This window comes from Cucumis melo, unplaced genomic scaffold (genome assembly GCF_025177605.1).
Source record: "Cucumis melo cultivar AY unplaced genomic scaffold, USDA_Cmelo_AY_1.0 utg001653l, whole genome shotgun sequence".
NCBI lineage: Eukaryota > Viridiplantae > Streptophyta > Magnoliopsida > Cucurbitales > Cucurbitaceae > Cucumis > Cucumis melo.
The window spans coordinates 1,936-22,861 of record NW_026124705.1 but is presented as its reverse complement, the minus strand read 5'-3'; the positions used below and the strand labels follow the sequence as shown (position 1 = coordinate 22,861).

The following is a 20,926-nucleotide window of genomic DNA, read 5'->3' as shown; positions in this document are numbered from 1 at the left end:
GGAAGAAGTCAGTGCTTTTTCCTGTTCACGACTCAGCGCTTTGAAAGCCTGAACGTGGGTAGCATTTGATTAGTGAGCGGTGTGACTTTTTCATACACCCCTTGGGATGGAGCTCTTGACTTTTTATCCTTATTAAGTTCTGAATCGATAATCGGTAATGGTATCCCAAGTGGGAGGAATAAGCGCAATAGCCATCGAGTACCCTACCCAGCTCTTGAAACTCTTTAAAGAAGAAAGACCAGGCTCAGGGGAAATTCTTTCTATATATAAGCTATTCCATTTCCGCTGCTCTTGTTCACGAATCCCTTTCTAGTGGACTGATTTCTAGGGCTTTCTAGCCTAGAAAAGAAAAGGGCCGGGCTTAGCGGATTCCAGATAGATTCACTTCTTTTTAGGCCTCCGAGGAAATGAAAAAGAAGAAAAGAAGCCAGAAAGAGAAAGCCTACCAAGAACATCGATCAGTCAAAGTCAATGAAATCAATGAAATCAGGTTCGTCTAGCTAAAGGATGCAAGATTTCTCATCAACAAAGAAACTACAACATCAACAGCGACATAAACAGAAAAAAGAAAGAAACAACTGGGACGAGGGGACCTCTGGTCTCGTGGGACCGCCTCAATGAACAAAGGCCGGAGATCCAGGGTGAAAATCAAGAGAAAAGCCGTCTCATTAACATTAATAAATAAGGGCAGATGAATATGGATATAAAACAAGTCCTTCGGACCAAAAAATAGCCGAAAAGAATATTGACGAATTTGAGAGGAAAGGAATTGAATTTTGATGCCTTTCCTCTAAACCTAAAATAAGTACGAAAGCCTATCCTTCTCCAACCCTACGGCAAGGAAGAAGACTCCTTCTCCGTTGTCTCTTCTTATTAGTTTCGCTGGGAGAGATCAGAAGGATCTGTACCCCGCGTAGGAAGAGGCTCAAAGAATTTGAGAGACGATGTGGCTTGCCTTCTTTCTCTCGTTATAGTAGTGGCTATTTTTTTCGAGTTGCTGGAGATGAGGCTGTTGGAGTTTTCTTCTTTCAAAGCTAAGATTCTTTTTCTTGTATACGATGAACGAGTCAGATCCCTCCTTGGTACAAAGAGAGTTCTGGGACAAACTAAACTCCCACCATAAGTCAGTCTCGTACGGTCCCCACGCATGTGCATCTGATCTCATCAGGGAAAAGGCCTTGATTTAGGGTCAGGCAGGGGAATCATAATCCTCCTTCTTTCCTGAACTCATTGCCGGTCTATTGGTGTATCAGGATGTCGGATGGAAGACTGAAACTCGGTCTCTACCTTGACATACGGGAAACTAACCTCGGACTCTTGATTAGTCACAGCCAAAGCCACTGTCTCTGACCTCTGATTTTTCTATTTCTTGTTCTTGCAGCCAGGAGTGAGCAAACTGAGTTCTCATTCCGATTCCCGAGCCTAATGTACACGAGCAGCTGTCGGGCTATTCAAACCTCTCTCGGTCGACTTCCCGGGGAGCCTTTGTGCTGTCTGACTGAAATAAGGGCTCCAACTCGCCTCTCGGGTAAGCGCCGTCTGGGGGTAAGGAGGTCTTCGGACGGGTCCTTAGTTCTTTTAGTCTGAGAGATCTTCCATTTCTACTCTAGGCTTTCTTCTTTTCAACCTCTCCTTATTAACCTGCCTCTACAGCTCCTATTGCTGTCGTATGATCCTACTCTCCCCAACTACTGAAAGGGGTGCCCCAGGTCGAGCCTGAACTGCCTACTAAATGGAAAGAACTCTCAGATCCGTGCACCTGGTGGCTCTATCCTCTGATCAGCACCCAGCTGGCTCTCTTTCCCTTATCTCCATCTGTCTTGGAGAAAGCGAGACCACCTGATTGAACCTGGGGGCCGGCAGACAGGTATCCGCTCTCCTATGGGGCGAATCGGGGTGGCTTTTTTGATCTTCTTCCTTCGGTATGCTGTCCCCATATCTCTCTTTCCCCAGGACTCAAGCCTACCGGTCCGTGGTAGTTTAATTAACTGGTCGAAAATCTTTATCCCATGAAATAAGGAAGGACCGCTACGTGGGATCTATGGAATGGATGAGTTCGAAAGGAAAGGACGAGGTTAACCACAAAAGCCTCCCGAAAACCTTGTTCTCTCTCTGGCGCGATCTTCTTATTCCGATTTCACTCTTTTTCATTGACTGATCTCAGTTCTAGCTTATGTAATTCATTCTGGGCCTAGGGGTTACGCTTCCACAACAAATGCTTTTTCTGAAAGGGATGCGTGGGGGGCCTTTCGCCTATGCGCCGATTGAAAGACGGATCATTTAGTATCGTCGGGCTCCTGTCCTTCTATTCGTAGCTTGATTCTGCTTCGCTCCTCTCCTTCCTAACCTCAGTCGAGTGGCTTCGCTCTGAACCTATATTTTTTTTCTACGAGTACCTTCGCTCCTCTCCTTCCTAACCTCAGTCGAGTACCTTCGCTCCTTCACATTAAGAGTCGCTTCGCTTCGCGCCTTACGGAGCCTTGTTCATTGAGGCCAACTTTCTCTAGTTTGAGAATGAATTCCTAGGCTTTCCTTCCGCCTCAATTCATCTGGGTTGATCCTATGGTCGTGATGCTTCATTTCCCCTCTTCTCGCCCACCCGGATCCTTCCTTTTGATGGAAATGAACAATTTGACGGGGGGAGTCAAACAATTATAAGAAAGAAGGCCGACGGCCTGTGAAGGAAAATGAAGATGAAAGAGCCCACGGAGAAGTCTTCTTTATTTATGTTTTAGTAGGTTTGGAAGCCTAGGGTCCTCTTCGGTCGACTGGGAATTCCCTTTCTTCCTATGGTATTGGTCCCGCAGCTTCACTCTTTAGTTATCTCGGGTCCCCCAGTATGGATATGATAGATACCCTCTTGCTTTGGAAGAGTACTTCTTTCTTCTTTGCTTTGAAATCATCAAGAGATATCAAGTCATTTTAAGCTAAGAAAGACTTCCATAAATCAGTCCGACTATCCACTGAAAGTAGAAAAGATAGGAGTCGTCTTCTTTGCGCTTGCACGAGTATTCGCTTCTCAACTCCTCTCCTTCCTAACCTCAGTCGAGTACCTTCGCTCCTCTCCTATATATTTTTTTCGTAGAGTACCTTCGCTCCTCTCCTTCCTAACCTCAGTCGAGTACCTTCGCTCCTCGCATATTTCATTCCGCCTCTATCTCCGCTCCGCTTCTTTGAGTTCCCATCTTTTCTTTAGTGGATCAAAGAAAGAGGTCCGACCGCTAAGTGGGGAATATGTAGGATTCAAGTATAGATCATTCATTCCACTCAAAATTCCTTGGATTGGACTTCTCTAGGAGTTTCATCAAGGTGCCTACTTGACTTTTTTTGAGAATTAGTCGATGCCGATTGCATAACCTACTATTTAGCTTGTAATAAGGGGCACTTCTGCTCCAGGAGATGAGATGGCGGAAATCTATGAAAATGAAATTACCATCAGAATTAGAAGGGACGCGCCTTGATGCATCCGCTACTGAATTTCCTGTAGGGAAATCCTTCAATCCTCCTTCTACTAGCCGAAAGTTCGCCTTTGATTTTCTCATCCGGTGAAAGGTTCTTTTTGGAAATACTAGTTCTAAGCTTGCAGCTCGCGCCCTCTTTCCTTCCTAGGGCTTCGCACGCTCATCTCCCTCTCTTCTCTCGAGCTAATGCCTATGAGGCTAGTTCTTCTTTCATCTCTCTCCCCTCTCACTTATGACTTCCCAATCTCCATTTCTCCTTTCAAAGCCGCTGATTATTATACATCCTTTGCTCAATTCCATTTCCTCGTGATAAAGAGAAATTGGCATACCCGCATGGATTAGATGGGGGTGGTGGGGAAAGCCTCCGTCCTGGGAATCGACCTCACTCAGCGGATGGGAAGCTTGAAAAAAAGCGGATTAGAGCGCTCTTCTTCCGTAATCAAGAAAAAACGGCTGCTGCAACTACAGGTTCAAGTGGGACGGGTTCTTGGTATGATGGAGACAAAATGACTCAGAATCAAAAGGTAGAAAGCTACGGTTTAGTAGTGGAGGTGGGGAAGTTCTTCCATTCCCACGTAAGCTAATGAAGGACGAGTTTCACTATTGCTATTGATAGCTTGAGCCAAAGAAATCCCTAGTGGAGTGAGGAAAGGAGCAAACCTTCACAGCCTTTTGCCCAACGGAGAGAGTCCTGACTTTTCTTTCTCTTGCCTTTTCCGACATAAAAAAGGGGGGGCTATCGCGCCTCTACCGCCGAAGACCTCTTCTTTTTGACCTCACTTCAGATTATGCCCGGCCATACCAACATGGTATCTCAGAGATCCCCTCCCTTTTCTTTTCTTCCCTTTTCTTTTCTTTTTTTTTATTGAAGTGCATTTCTCAGATCAGCTCCCCGAGTCACTAGAAAGAGGGTGAAAGGCCCACTACTTCTGAATTCATGGCCTCTTTTTTGATTGATCTCCCTTTCGTATTCATTTTTCCTGAGGCAAAAGAGAAGTCATACAAAGTTCGGTTCTTTCATGCAATGCATAAGGGGCGGGCCTCCTTCATCAAGCCTATCCTCCAACTCAATGAATAATGAATGAAGGGAGGAGTATGAGGAAGGCTGGCTTTCTATATTCAGACTCCAAATATCAGAAGGCGGAGGCTGGGTCAAAGCATATCTGACTTCATAATCTGACTGAATGAGGAATAAATATTCTATTATCTATTATGTGGTCTCTACTTTACCACCATCTGAAATGCGCGAAACTTCGATTGGTGGAAGCCAGTCTATGAAGATTCTCTCTTTTCTTACGTGCAATTCCCCTCTTTCGGTAAGCATCCAGTATCTCAGCAAATGAACATTTCTCTAAGCTTATCCTGTAGCTTATACGTCGTTTGAAAGCTGCTTCAAGGATCCAACGAATAGCTAAGGTTTGTTGACGATCCCTGGCTACAATCCCAGGGACATCATAAATAGTACCTGCTACTCCTACTTTTTCGACTTCGCATATGGGCTTTATATTCTCTACGGCCTCAACCATCAGTTTGATTCCATCGCCTTCAGTTTGAGCTGGGCGATTCAAAGTTTGATAAACAATAGCACGAACTCTCGTTCTTTTACCTTCTTTCATGCGAAAGTTTACCAACTTCTTGATCAATTCTTTTTGCTCACCATCCAAGCCCCCCCATATAGCTTAGAATTGGAGAGAAATGTTCAGCCGCTTTCGATGACGAGGCCGAGAAATTGATATTACGCAATCGTCACTGTCCATCTTTATCAGCCAACTCCCCTCTATTTTCTTTTCAGAGAGAGAGAGGGGGACCACTCAACTTCTTGAACTTTGGTCTCGCTCCCGGAGTGAAAGAGTATACACTCTCCTCTCATACGGCTCCGTCCCGGCATCAGGACCGATCCGAAAGATCTCATACGAGAAGACCGCGTAGTGGGAGAATGAAGATCGAATTCAAGTCTCAGTCTGATTATGTTCCGGTCCGTGGTAGTTGAATTTCTTTCTCGTAAACACGGTAAAGCTGCTTCGCTCCTCTCGATCGATTGATCGGAATAGCTCCCCCAGTCTATTCCATTGATTTTCAGAGTGCCACAGATAGGTGGCCTCTCCCTATCATGTAAACACTGATGGAGACAGCTTTTGGACCATCATTTGCGTCCTCGGCTGTTAACTCCGCTCTTGCCTCTTTTATCTTCGAGGTCTCCTTGATTAAGTAAGAAGGAGAAACCTCTCGCTTTCAGGTCAGCCTCTGGGATATTACTCCTCTTTCTTGGCCTATATCTACCCTATCTCACCACTTTTAGGCGTTGGCATCTCAACTGGAAAATCTCTCAGCTCCCGGAGCCGTGGAGTTTGCTAAACCTTTTCGGTTAGTCCGACCTTGAACCAATCTCTCTTCAGATGATCCGATAGTCTATGGGGTGGTATAACTCTCATATGACGGTTAAGCACCCTATGCGTCTTTCAACCCGGTTGCGGACCGCAGGCCTTGGCTTTCAGTCCGCTTCTCGAGTTCTCATCTCGTCATGGACGTAGAGCAAAGAGACTCGTTGTGATCTTAGCTTTCGCGGCGTGTAATCACGTGGTCTTAGCTCTTTCCTTAGCACTTGGCCTTATAGTGCCTCCCTCCTCCGTAGGTTATATAAGACAGCGACTGATTGAGCCCCTCTTGCCGCCTGAGCTCCTGTGGAGGCGTACCCAGACGAGGAAATCAGAGATCTCTATGAGTACACTCTCTTTCGCGCCTGGATGCGACAGTATCTAGCCTATAGTGGAGATGTAGGATTGATATGGATCCCGAGATTACCCTTTTCTCAATCCTGAATGTCCCTGAGTACTGGTACACGCCTGAATCCAGAGTGAAGGTTCGGTATCAAATTCAGAATGTACGACTGGGCAAGGCTCTTAATATGAACATCCTTGAATTACCGGAGTTAAGACAGAGTATTCATGGGCAAGAGTTGAATCATCTATCTTAGTACCGCTACGTGGGCTTCTCTATCAAGATCTAATTCCCTTTCTCAGCCGATTCAGCCTCAGCGGATCATGGCAAGATCTCAGAAGAGAGCTGCTCTCGATATTCTAACCCCAAGATCGACTGATTACGATCCGGAAAGAAGCTTTCTTCGTCCTACCCCGTAGTTAGGCGCAAAGAATTTGCGAGAAATCCGTGGATTCTTGAATTCGAGTTCATGAGTGGACTAGAGGTAGAGGTCTGACTGACTCTTTCCCTCTTCATATTTCTTTGCTGGATCTCGCGCAAGAAAATGTATGTGCGAAATCCTTTCTGCCCCGCCTTCTCAATATTAGTCATGGGGCGGGAGATTTTCTCAAATCCCATCTTCCACTTTCGTCTTTCCATTTCGACCACTTTCTTCTTCTTGTCTCTGTCTTGTGTCTGTCTTTGAGTTGAGTCTTTTCTTTTCTTTTCGGTATATGGCCCCATGTGGGTGGCCAAAGAATGGTGTCATAAAGAATCTCATGTTGACAAAGAATCCTTTTCGTATTCTTTCTCTTTTTACGGCGATTCTGCTTTCTGCTTTTATCAGACTAGGATCTGCAGGCAAAGGCAAAGATGGAATCCTATTTTTGGGTCTCGTACTTTTGTTTTTCATCCTTCAGATTCTGATCCTGGGACTGAATATTTATGCAAGAGATTTTCAAAAAAGAAGAAGAGGTCAGATGAAAATCAATAGAGAACCTCGCGAGAGGCCTTATATAGATGAGGCTCATTTACGATCGATCTTTCTACTGAAAGAACGGAGCTCTGTAGGATTTGAACCTACGACATCGGGTTTTGGAGACCCACGTTCTACCGAACTGATAAGAGCGCTTTCTTCAATTCAAAAAAAAGTAGATAGGACGTCAAAGTGTACCCAATGAAAGATTTTTGATGTCCACCTCCTGACTGCCCAGAGGAGAAGTAATAGGTAGGAATGAGAGGATTGGAAGAAGTTGACTGAAAGAGAAAGGTCAGAAGAAGGGGAATTTCTGACTCGAGACAGGACGCGCGCATCTTTTCTTTGAGTTTACTAACTAGTGGTATTTGTACAAATTCAATATGTAAATCAAAACAAAGGTCCAGATTAGTTTCATTAGTGAATTTGGGACTCGTAGATAAATTCAGGTGCGAAGGTACTCGTAGAAAAAAATATAGGAGAGGAGCGAAGCCACTCGACTGAGGTTAGGAAGGAGAGGAGCGAAGGTACTCGTAGAAAAAAATATAGGTTCAGAGCGCTTAGGCGCAAAGAATTTGTGGGTCCTTATCCTTGAAATTTGAAGGAGTGCAACTCAGAAATTCTCCTTGTTATAGAACTCATCTGGAGTAGCTTAATTAGTGAATTTGAGGATGAAAGTAGAAAAAAAAAGGCAAATCAATGAACAAGGCAATGAAGAAGGTAGTCTTTGATTTGATCCACAGATTAATATGTCCTTATCAATGAGACCCCTCTTCTTCCTTTTTTGAACTTCAAACCCACTAACAAGAAAAGCAAGCTTCTATTTTGATGCTTCTATATTCTCTTATTCTACTAGAAAGAGGATCATATTCGATTTTGATGCCTTTCATCTTTTTCTTGCTGTAGCTAGATCTCTGAAAAGGGGAAGGGTTGACTATGCGGTTAGAACCATCCGTCTTTGACTACCAATGGGGAATTAGTCGGATTCGGTTGAGTCTGAGTCATCAGTCGTCCTTTCTAGAACAACTGTCATTTTTCTTTCCCGAGTTTCAGAAGAAGCTACAGAAAGAAGTTGAGACAGTCAAAGAAAGAGTAAGGGAGAATGGCGAAGAAGAATGCAGTAGCTCGACAAGAGGCCCCTTGTTCATTGAGGCGGCTCGACCAGTTGAGGAAGTTAGTAGAAAAGAGGAAGTTAGTAGCTCGATCTCTTGAAGCCTACTAAAAGGAAGACAGTCTATCTTTCATTGAAAAAGGTAATTCTCATTCGGAGGCTAGGCCCACTCACTCCCACGATCAGGGAAAGGAGGAACTGAGGCGAGAATCCCATAAAGGAAGGGGTCCGATCCGCATGTTCAAAGCACCGCGCATTTCAGAAAAGAGAGAAGGTCCGATTCCATCCTTCCTTCCCCTATGCTATCAAATCGCGGACGATGTCGATGCATACGGACGATCTCTTGCCGCTGCAAGTCCCACATCCGCGGTTGGTGAGACTGATGTGATAGAGGATTTTCTTCTCAATCGGGATAGTCTTGAATAAAGCACCCTTGATGCAATATCTGAATGGGAAAGCATTCCCGCTGCTAGAGTTGGAGTTGGATCGGTGCTATGATATTCATAGGCTTGACTTGATCGGGGAAGGGGGAATAGGGAAAAGACTCAGAATGATCAGTTTAGGAAGCTAGAAAGGAAGCGAAGCAGCCCCAGAGAGGGGAGAAGAAGCTCTCCTCTTTCCTTCTTCCTAAGTACTACTCGCATAAGAACCGTCTCAGTTTCATGATCAATAGGATCAAAGATCGGATCCATCAATCGTCCGCGCGAAGAATGGATCCCTTTCCTAAAGAGGAAAGGACAGAGTTTACGAGTCAGTCATAAAGGCCGGCCAGCCAAGGGGTAGGAATAGTTCTCAAAGAGTCAGACTGAGACCTCGTATTCTTAGTTGCGGAATAGTAGTCTAAGTGGAATGAGTCAAAGAAGACGGAGAATCGGAATCAGAGCAAAAGAAAGAAGGTAGCATCTCCTTAAGTCAGAAAGATCAAGCCTAGCCTCCGAAAGCTCAAGCGATCCCATAACAAGAAAGGGAAGGATTACTATACTCTTGAGTGGATCAGTCCGGAGGACCCATAAATCAGTCCACAACATTCAAGCCTATTTAGTGGAAAAACAAAGGCTCAAAGATCATTGATAAAGGCGGAGTAGGTTATGAAATAACTCGACTGAAAACAATAGGCTCCGTAGGAGTTGAGTTGAACTCGACTGAGGTTAGGAAGGATACAAAGGTTAGGCGCAAAGAATTTGCTCAGTCCTTATCCTCAAATGAAAAGGAGCCTGAATTCACAAGGGAAGGAGTTGACAAAGATTATTATCAAAAAGGAAGGAAGAGAAAGAGAAGAAAAAGGACTTGTCAGAAAGTTCAGTCAGGCTCAAAGAATTTGAGAAATGAAAAAGAGAAAAAAAGCCACTTGATTTGAGAGGCCTTACGAGCGAAGATGACGCATCCAACCGGGAATTTGCAATGGAAGAAAGCCTAGCCAAAAGAGAAAGGAGATTAGCCAAAGCTACTTATGAGCCGACAAAGGAGAGAAAGAAAGAGCTCCTTCCTAACTCCAGTTAGAGCTGCGCTTTCCTTAATTCATTTCTCATTCAATCGCCGACCGGTCCGTGCTAGCTTAATTAGTCCCTCGCTTGAGCCTTGATCCTCAGAATAAAGAGACTTTCTTAGTCGTCTAGCCCTTTCCCCTTGTAGTGGAAAGACCTGCTTTCCACCGGTCCTTCTAGTCTTTTGACTAGTTTTGAAAAGTCAATCAATGAAGAAAGAAGGCCGACGGAAAAAGAGAGATTGCTTGAGTTCGGCGCCCTCGTCGTGGCGAGTTTCCTTTGTCCCGAGCCTAGTGTACAGCCTTTGACTGATTATTGTAGGAGAATCCAATCCTTATTTCATCCCTTCCATTTATTATACTCCTTCATTCAATCTATTCATAATTGCTTTACAATAAAGCCTTTGACCGCCTAGTGCGGTCTATTTTTGGAGAAAGGACTGATAGTATAGTGCTGCATCCGCAAGAACTAATTCAAGGGGTGCCCCACCAGCCCGAGGATCCTAGATTCTCAAGTTCTAGCTAGGGAGGGCTAGTCTCCTATTTCAGTTGCTCCGAATTGGTCCTTCGCCTGGGGCTCCCTATCCGGCTCCCGATCGAGCTACTTTTGACAGTCGTCGAGATAGTCTTGTTCTTGCTCTGAATGGGAATTCCCCTTCCTCTTTCAGTGACCTTTCTTCCGACTCAAGAGGCTGAAATTTCTTAGTTTGAATCTTGGGGCTCCTTGATAAAAGAGTCAAATCTCTCTCTCTCTCGTAACTTCAGTCTCACCTTTCTTGCACTTGCCCTTGTTCATTGACTTCTTCATTGAGGTCGAGTCGAGAAAGTTTCCTTCCTTCGCACCTTGTAAGTCCTTTCGCTATCGCGCCTTAACTGTCGACTCAATTACATCTTTCCTACGGTCGAGCTATGAAAAGCGGTCCGTGCGTCTTTCATTTCACCTAGGGCGTAACTAACTCTCTACTGGTTACGATGCTAGGCGACCCGAGCCTCTTATCTTCGACCCTATAGACCAAAACCATAGATTTGAGCCGTCTCATTGATAAGGACATATGAATCTGTGGAAGTCTTAACCGGAGTTTGCACGTAACAGACTAAAACGACTATCAGAATCTAAAAGAAATAGGCGCCTAGGCCAGATCGAGGATACCAATGATGGATTTCTCATCCGAAAGAGGAACCTGCCCACAACTACGGAAAGAACCTAGGCGTCAACAGACACACCGCTCCGTGGGGCTACTGGTCTCCTTCATTCCGAAAGAGAGAGATGAAAGAACCGCATTCGTCTGACGGACAGTCGGCTTGGGCTGACGCCTTTCTTTGATTATGCCTTTTTCTATCTGCTGCTTGGGCAATAGAGATAGGAGAAAGGGAGAAAGAAAGAGCCCGTGGAGAAGCCTGGTCTTTGCCTCCATAGAAAAAGAGTGATTGATGGGGCTAAGACTACTTTTGTCTTTGATAGACTTTTCATTCACGCCCCGGACATGCCCTTGTCGAGCTTCTAGAATACGAAGATTAGTGGAATAAGACTCATCTGGAGCGAATAAAGTCAAAGACTTTGATCTTTTTTCAATATTCTTTCTCTTGAACTCATATTCATTCAGCTATATACTCGTCCTTCCGGTCGTCTGGACCAAGAAGATCCCTGCCTTTCTTTTCTTGCCTTGAAAGACGCTTCTTTCATTCTCTGGGTTTAGCGGGCTCATTCTCTACCTTTCAAACTGCTACAGCTACAGCTGATTAAGTCGCTTCGCTCCCCCTTCTTTCTTTCCTGCCCTTCGCAAATTCTTTGCGCCTCCACCAGGAAAAGTGCGGAAGGAAGAACTACGCAAAAAGATAGAGTCGCTACGCTCCAGGGTCGCTATCGCGAACATTGACAGACTTTTCCGCTTCGCTCCACCAAGGGTTATCTTTCCATCTCCGAAAGAGGCTCCCCCCGCAAATTCTTTGCGCCTCCACCAGGAAGAAGGAAGAAGGAAGGAACTACTACGCAAAAAGATAGAGTCGCTACGCTCCTTTCCTGATCCGGGGTAGAAATCTCAAAAAGCAGATGTAGCGGAGGTTAAAAAACCCCCTTAGTTTTGTGTTTGGAATCTCCCCCTTAGTTTTCAGTTTGGAATTAGGAATTTCGTCTTTTTTATTTGGAAGCGGTGGCTTCTACCTTTTTCCATATATATAAACGAGAACCTCGCGCGCGCGCGCGCCCCATATTAAGGCTTTGTGTATGCCCCCCTCTCGCTTCCTTTTTGGAGTACGCGAGGACGGGCTTCTACAAAGCTACGGATTCTCTTCCTCTAATATTCTCATTAATTCATGAATGATCTTAGTTGGCCATCTCCGGACAGGCTCCTTTGGTCACCTGTCCTCCCCTCCACCGGGAAAAAGAAGGAAGACTGACTTTTTCAGTCTGATTAGGTAGCTACGCTCCGGGAAAGCAAAAGAAGATTAAGTTGAAAGAGCTGATTAGGGAGCTAGGCTCCGGGGGATCGCGAACATTGAAAGACTTTGTCCGCTCGGGTATCTTTCCATCTCCGAAAGAGGCTCCCCCCGGGACCCTCTTTCTCCCCTCCCCTAGACCGGGAAAAGTGCGGAAGGAACTACTACTGAAAGAGCAGATTAGGTAGCTACGCTCCGGGAAAGCAGATTCAGTTTGATTGAAGAGCGGATTAAGTAGCTACGCTCCGGGGTAGCTATCTCAAACCGGGGTAGCTATCTCAACTCAAAAAGCAGATTCAGTTTCAAGAGCTGATTAAGTCGCTTCGCTCCACCCACCAAGGGAAGGGATCTTTCTTCCATCTCCGAAAGAGGGTCCCGGGGGGAGCCTTTGTTTTATCCAGCGGAGCCTTTAAAGAAGCACTTTCTCCCTTATTAGGAGCGTAGCGGTGAAAGCCGCAATATTCTTTGCGCCTGTATTTATCCGTCCGAAGTCCTCGCAATATTCTTTGCGCCTTCAGCCGTAAACGACTTTTCTTTCTCTGGATCTCCGGAGCTACGCGTAGCGGACAGCCGTCAACTACTTTCTATTTATTTATCCGAGCATTATCAGGAGAAAGAAATTCAGAAGGTCGTAATTGAGCGATTCAATCTTCTTTGAACCTTGTTCATTGAGGCGTCGGACTTGTTAATGGAATTTCATTCCTTCTCAAATTCTCAATATTCTTTGAACCCCCTTTGTTCATTGATAAGAGTCGATCTTCTTCTTCACGTCCGGAGGACTGGTCCGAAGTCCTAGTCTTTGAGTTCTCCTTATATAATGAGACCTTGTAAAGGGCGAACTTTCAGTCGCTTCGATCATTCTTTGCACCGCTCCGTGGGTCGCAAAGTTATTTAAGGTTCAAAGAAGATTTACGGTTTATTTTAGTGGGCTCGCTAACTCTACCTGGGCGCCTAGCCCGAGGGAGACTATGGGATAATTACCTTTTCGATGCGAGAACGACAGCAACTGGAACAACTGGGACAAGAACTTCTCTCTCTCTGGTCTCGCTCCTTCGCACCTTTCAAGAGCGACTTCTGCCGCCGATCTATCTGAACTTTCTATGCCACTGAGAAATTTAGGTCCTCCTCTCCGGATAAGAAGACAGCCTTAGTTATTCACACCGAAACAAGACCTCTCCTCCTAAGAAATTGATAAGGAATCTTTGACCCTTGCTTCTTTTCTTGGGCACAACTTATCCTTTATCTATCTATTGGGACAGATTTCCCTACTGAAAAAGGTCTCCTTACTGACTTTTGAATACTCTTTCTCCCTAAAAGGAGAAATTTCAGCCAAAGAAGCATGCTTCAGGTTCGCAACCTAGTGCTTCAAGAAAGAGATCCTTGTGAAAGGTCTTAGGATAGTCGGACTCATATAACAATGTATCAAAGGACGGCTACGGAGGCCTGAATGAACAAGGTTCAAAGAATATTTCATTGTCTTCTTCTTCTTCCTATGCCTTGAATCTTATCATAACTAATCGCCTTTGCCTTTTTCTGACTTTCATGCCTCCCTGCTTTCATTCAATATTCATCCGCCTCAATGGATCTGGCTCTGAGGCCTCAATGAACAAGGTTCAAAGAATTATCGAAGAAAAAGCCTTTCCGAATCATCGCTCCTCATCCTCATCAACGGGAGGAATATCCATCTCAATCGGTTCCAAGTGGTGGTCTCATGCAATAAAGCTAGTAAAGAAGATCAGTGGATATATCATATTGAATGCGTGGCACACAAACCATATCATATCTAAGAGGATCGGGTGAACCAGATGGTTTCAAGTCTTTTGATTTAGTATTATATTGATCCCACGGAGCGGTGCAATGGCTACAACTGGGATGATGAATAGCTAATGCTTTGATCATCCTATGATCACTGAACTTGCTGAGTGCTTGCTGCTTTTGGCTCCCCTTCTAATACAGACAATTGTGCGTGCAAACAATTTAGTGGAATTCGAATCATAGGCTTTCTTTCTCTTTTGAGTAGGTTTGGAAGGCCTTGTTCCAATAACATCGATAAGTCGCTTCGCTTCGCGCCTTGACTCCGGGGGTAGGTTCCATGCGTGAGGGTCTCGAAGCTTCTTCGCTTCCTTATGAATATAGTGAGACTCCATAAACAGCTTCTTCAACGGAAGCCACTGAAAGTCAATGAACAAGGCGTCGAGCAGGGGAATTGGTATCGTCGAGATCTAACCTGTACAATCTGCCTCATGAAAGGCGGATGAGGCTTCCTCCTACACTGCAACTAAAGCAGAAACTTCTGAAAGAGGAAGTCGATGAAGCGTGACTTTCGAAGCAGACAAGGGCCGAGTGGATTAAGGAGAAGATAGGAGTCAAACCCACAAGCAAAACTCGTCTTTCAAGGGTCAGTAGGCCTAGATCTGAGAGGCGAAAGGCTCGACTCAAAATCAAAGGAGCGAAGGTACTCGACTGAGGTTAGGAAGGTTCAGAGCGAAGGTACTCGTAGAAAAAAATATAGGAGAGGAGCGAAGCAGAATCAAGCGTAGAATAGAAGGAGAGGAGCGAAGGTGCTCTACGTTTCAGATATAGGTTCAGAGCGAAGCAGAATCAAGCTACGAAGGACAGGAGCGAAGCAGAATCCAGCGTAGAAGGACAGGAGCGAAAGCGGCTCGACTAAGAAGGTTCAGAGCGAAGGTACTCTACGAAAAAAATATAGGAGAGGAGCGAAGGTACTCGACTGAGGTTAGGAAGGAGAGGAGCGAAGGTACTCGACTGATAAGGAGAGGAGCGAAGGTACTCGACTGATAAGGAGAGGAGCGAAGGTACTCGACTGATAAGGAGAGGAGCCCGACGATACTAAATGAGGCGGTGGAGTAAAGAGGTCCTTTCTATGTGGAATATCTTCTATGTGGAACCGCGGAGTGGGACCGGTCCGGAGGACGGGAAGAATTTGAGAAAAGAAAGGCGCAAAGAATTTGCGAATAAAGTCAAAGAATTTGCGAGGCGCTCAAATCAATTCACTCTAATGGACTGAGCTTTCTCGTCTAAGAACTCTCTGAAAATAGGCTTGCTACCTTGATTTATTTCATATAAACCTTTGTCCTATTCTTTGATCTGGTCAAAGGCTTTCTGGCAATGGTCATTCCACTGCATGGGTTGATTCTTCTGAATTTGAAAATGGGGCATCGTGCTTAATCTTGAGATGAAAGGGAAGATGTACTGAAATCGCCCTAATCAGCCTCTGACTTCCTTTTCTGTCTTAGGTGGCGGCATGTCTTGTATTGCCTTCACTCACCTTATCAGGGTCTATCTCTCTTCCTTTTCGCTGACGATGAACCCGTCCAAAGTAGCTTAATTAGTCTTGGAGCTACTTCTCTGGTACTGCTTCCTTCCTCTTCTTCTCTTCAAACTCAGCGTCTTGAATCTTGACTTTCATCCGTCCCCCCTCTCCTTTCGTTTTGAGTCGCCTCATTCAGGCTCCTTTGAATTTCCAGAATCAGTCTTTATGAAATGAGCCTTTGTTCATTGACTCCTTCTTAGTCGAGCTGCTTCGCACCTTTCACCTTCTGAATTTCATTTCTAATGAGAAAAGATCTTTTTTGACTGATTTTGACATATTCAATTTCTTCTTTTTCTTAGCGAAAATGAACAAAAAGCTAGGTTTTGGGCCTATAAAGTAGCAAGAAAGAAAGTCAAATGCCTGATTTTGAACTCTATTTTCGTTATATAGAAAGATGAGAAAAAGGAAGAAAATGCAAGAAAAAAGACGGGAAAAGGCAATGAAAGAATCAAGCCTATCAAAGAAATGAACAGACTTTGATGAGAGTTCTAGTTTCTGGTCCGGATAAAGAGAGGATCAAGAAATGTTTTTTCACTCAATTATCGTGAAATAGAAAGATTCGAAAAAGTCAGATTTAGAAGGAAAAAAGTCGTTTAATTAATTGCAATTCAAGAATCAAGCCTAGGACAGGTAAAAGAAATGAACATAGTTTGATTATGGTTTGTGGTCCGTAGGTTAATATGGATAGTCCTCCGGATAAATCCTCCGGACAGGGATCTTGTAGATTCCGCGTAGGAGAAAGAAGACAAAGAAAGATATTGCTGGTCCTTAAGGGAAAAGAAATGCCAGTTGGGGAACCTGGGGAAGGTCTGGGATACATGGCAGAACTGTGTTCACCTAATAGGGAAATCTAAGGTTGGGAAATCTAAGGCAGGGAGAAATTCAAGGGGTGGTAAGGAGGGATGGTAAGTGAAGGTAGGGGAATCAAAAAAAAACAAGAAAGTCAAAGTGGGGGGGAATTTTCTCAGTAGTGTTTATGGAATTCATGGCATTACTCAATCAGAGAAAAGAAAATTGAATAAAAGCCCATTATAAATAAAATAGCCCCGGGTCTTTTCACTTTTTTTGCGCATCTGAACCCCCAGTGGGGTCGTTTTCCATTGAGCAATTTAATAGCTTGTCAATTCATTCTTGGTGTAATACTCACTTGGCTTGGATTTTCTATATAGCCATAGGCAGCGAAAGGCTGCTAATTGCGATCGTCAGGGTGCCCAATCATTATGATGAGATCTCGCCATTCTTTGGGCTCCATCTCCTGCTTTCGTCGGAATAAGTTATTAAAGTCTTCTTTCTCTTCGTGGAAGAAGGCCACCTCCCCCTGATTCTTGGGTGGCTTCCGTCTTTGGATCCTTAAGGGGAGCCTTTCGGTTCTATCTCCATTCCGGTATAGAATCAATATAGGCGACATGGCCTAATGTGGGTTTCCTTCTGATCTACATATGGAAAGATTTCTAATGCTTACAGGTTCTACCTGTCGTTGTGGTGGTTTTTCCACTGGTATGAGAGCGAAGTTGAGTAGATTCATCCCCGACTCTGTGACCTGCTCATAATCGAGAGAGATATATGGGATATTCTTTCCCGGTTTATTAGCCCTTCTAACTGGAAGGATAATAGAAGAAGAATCTCTTCTGATCTCGAGGAGGCAATAAAGAGGGTCAAAACCATCCCTCTCTTTAGGAAAGAAGAGATCTTTGATCCTCTCATATAGAGATCCATATTCAATGGAATTCTTAAAAGACTCATTCAGAGAATGAAGCAGGTAATCCCCAACTCTCAGAGAATTGTAGGAAATGGCTGGATTCCCAATGAGATCCTGTGTGCAGGCTCTAGTAAGAAAAGCTCTCCAGAATGTGGCAATGATCCTTTCCTCACTCAACTGAGGTAAGTTGGAAAAGAGCTTAAGAGGCATGAACCTTTCCGCCCATGGAGTGTCGATAAGGCTTCGCTAGTAGGTAGGCTATCTCCTAGAATAATTAGTGGAAGATTAGCCATTTGCTTTCTTTTCCAATCTTTCAGATCAAGAAGACTTAATAGTCTTCTACTCAGGGATTTTCCCTCTTGTCTCCAGCCCCAACTGCTGGCTGAGCTCCCAGCATCCTGAATGATCCACAATTGATTAGAATTCTGACATTTGAGAAAGTCCTTCTTTCTACTTTTGTCCGTACCCCAGACAATGGGTAAGACATTAGATAGCATCTCAAGAATAAGTACACCTTGGCCATTAGGATCCCCATAGAGGAAGAGCTCTTTCGTCTCCCGGGACCTATCGGAAACTAAGTTGACAGCTAGCCAGTCCAGTAGTAATAACTTTTCATTTCATTCCTCCTCATGGGCCACTGATCAAGATAAGATATAATATTCTCAGTCTTCTCTCTGAGCTTTTTCTCCTTCTGGAGAAGATACCACTTATCAAATACGGAATGGTATTTCTTACCTAAGAGTAGCTTTACAAGCTCCTCATCTTGAAGAACCTCGGACCACGTAGCGTAGTCCCTCATCTTCTGAGAGATAGTCTCTTGGAGCTGAACCTTGCTTATTTTCTTGGCAACGGCATTAGCCTCATCTAGGATTTGATGCAGAGAAAACTGCCCCCAAAGATAGCTACCTTTATCCCCATGGAAGAGGGAAGGCCATACCTTTGGAAATGAAAGATCGCATCTTTCCCAATCATAAAAAGCCTTTCGGATCAAAAAAGGTACCAGTATACCTCCGTATTGACGGCTACTGAGTAATTAATCCGCACCTTCCTTTCAGTCGAAATGATAATAGACACGCAACTGAGCGTGTTCTGAATCCGTAGAGCAATATCCTGAGGAGAAAGCACTTCACGGCTCTCAGAGCGAGACAATCTTATTAAAAGAAATCTACTGAAGTTGGTCACTGAAAATACTATCAAATTAGATTCCCAATCCTCTAACTCAGGACTACTTGAAAAAACCAAAAGAAAGAATCAGTGTGTCAATGATTTGTGGAAAGCCTAGGCTCTCATATAATGACTAAAAAAGGAGATTTTCTTCCTGGGTGTCAATATTCTTTGAACCTTCTCCTAACCCTCAAATTCCCCGACCGCATTCTTCTTTTCCCTATTAGATTCACATGAAAAGGGGGTGTATTTTCCTAGCCCTCTTCCTATTGTTGGTTGTCTCTCATGAAAGAGCTGAAAAGAGCAGACTCTGCCTCAAGACTAACCCTCTAGAACTACTCAGTCAGTTCCCTAGCTTCAACAAGAGAATACCGCTCCCTCTTGCACTCCACTCCTTTCCAGTCCTTTCGCTGACAGTCTCCTCAATTCCATCTCGCCTCTCCTTCTTTCTCATTCCGAGTTCTCTTTATCTTCCACTGAGAGTGATGACTCGTCCTCCTTCGCTCCTTCTTCCGATCCGAAAGATAATAGTACTTATTGATCTCTTTGATCTGAGGCTGAAACTCCAAGATCTCATACCGATGCCTCTTATTCAATCAATGGCCGGCCGGGGGAGTCTGTCTCATTAAAGAGCTGTTTTCGAGTCTCGCTCCTTCGCACCTCTCCGATCCCTTTGTACTGAAATAAGTAGAGAAAGAAGTAGAAAAAGAAAGAGCAATTCAAAGAAGGTTCCCAAAGAGCGGACTCCGCCGAAAGAGAGAATTACTCAGCAGGAGCAAGAACCGAAGGAGTTGGCTTCCTCTCTGACGCCTGGGCTTGGGCTTCCTTCCTTTCCAACTCTGATACTGGGAAGCCACGGCATACTGGGAGCCTATCCTCCTTCTATCTACGCCATAAGATTTAGTGGAATGAACAACCAAGATAAGGATGCCTTGGATCACAAGCCCTATCCATGAATTTGGCGGTTCAGTTCCTCTCATCGAAAGCAGGAACATAAAAGAGTTCCATAAGAAGAAGTCCGACTATCCTGGTGAAGAAATCATCCAATCTTGCTGCCCATGGACCCAAAGAGATGAAAGAAAGGCCGAGGCCAACAAAGCACTCCACGGAGATCCACTGGTCTCACCTTGCGCTTCTCCCTATTGGTTGAAGATCTAGGGCTAAGCCCACAAGTTTGAGTGGTCTTTTTGACTTGTTTATATCCGTCCTCAGTCCGCCTATTTTTTGGAATCAGACTCAAGAAGATCCCTGCCTTTCTTTTGTTGCCTTCGCTTCGAAAATGGAATTCAGCCTTGCACTCCCCGCATATTGAATTGCGCCTCCGGACCGTCCTTCGGACTATCCATATTAACCTGTGAGGCCTTCGGACCTGTCTTATGGCGCATCTTGACCCTGATTTCCATATTCATATGAAACTCCGGACGGCGGAGGAGGCTGAATTCATATTCGTCCACTAAAAACCTGAAATCCATATAGAATGAAGCGAAGGTGGATAAAAGAGGTCCGGGAGTCCGACGCCAAAAGATAGGATGAAAGTAGCGGAAGGTTTGATATTATCGGAATAATAGTATGAATCTTTAAGTTCAAGGTGCAAAGAATATTGCGAAGTTCAAGGAAAAGGAATTGCATTCATGATCGAGGTTCAAAGAAGATTTCAAGTCCTTATCTCTGATTTATGGTCCGCTCCGTCTTCCGCCTGAAATGAATGTATAGGGCTTGGCCTTCAGAATTGCATTTTGATGCCTCCTACCGCTCCGTGGGGGATCGACTGCGGACGATACACGCTTGAAGTGAGAATGAACTCCTAATCCGCTTTACGAAAGAGATACTTCTTTCTACGTCTTGTCGACTTTTGACTTAGTTGGGAGTTGGGAAGATAGGCTTTCCGTATTATTTTGAGGTTGACTTGTCTGATGCTTCAACTGGAGTGACCTCATGAGAAGAGTAATTCAAAGAATGAAATAGGCACCCATCTTTCTTGCTTTGGATACAGAGAGGGATTAGTCCTTACACAGCCCCACTGAACAGCCAAAGCCACTTCCCGAAACGTCGAGCTATCTCATCTCCTACTTCAAAAAACTACAGACGCAGCAAGGGAGCGGACGACTTATCCACATTGGCATATCCGAATCCCTAGGGGAAGAAGGCTGTGGAAATCTTTCTGATACGGACGAGCTAAGATCCGGAATGAGATCTCTGGGAGTACATTGCTTGGAAGCGGGAGTCGTGCTATCACTCTTTTCTTTGACTACGGGTCTTGTCTGCTAAACCTGTCCATTAAAGCGGGGAAAGGCTAAATCGAAGCGGTCCGAAGGTTCAAAGTTCTAATGGATAGTCCCCCAATTAAGCTACCACGGACCGGTGCAAGGAAACAAAGGCAGGGATCTTCTTGGTCCATTAGAATTGAGCGAAGGACTGATTTATCCATTTCATTTATAGAAGTCCGGAGGCGCAAAGAATATTGCGAGAACGTCCGTTTTTAAGCTAAAATAATTCAAGAATTTCACAGTGGAACGCATATTGAATTGCGCCTCCTAAATAAAGAATGTCTATCTGAACTCGGGG

At 44.6% G+C, this 20,926-nt stretch overlaps 1 protein-coding gene across 1 annotated transcript; it reads right to left on the bottom strand.

Annotated features, from left to right (window-relative positions):
- Positions 1–4,306: 4,306 nt before the first annotated feature.
- LOC127147524 (uncharacterized) lies at positions 4,307–17,407 on the bottom strand. The gene is made up of 2 exons (XM_051080886.1): positions 16,936–17,407; positions 4,307–5,139 (listed from the first exon to the last, which is right to left on the bottom strand). The coding sequence occupies exons 1-2, from the start codon at positions 17,405–17,407 to the stop codon at positions 4,688–4,690; spliced, it is 924 nt and encodes a 307-aa protein (XP_050936843.1). The 3' UTR covers positions 4,307–4,687.
- Positions 17,408–20,926: the final 3,519 nt, after the last annotated feature.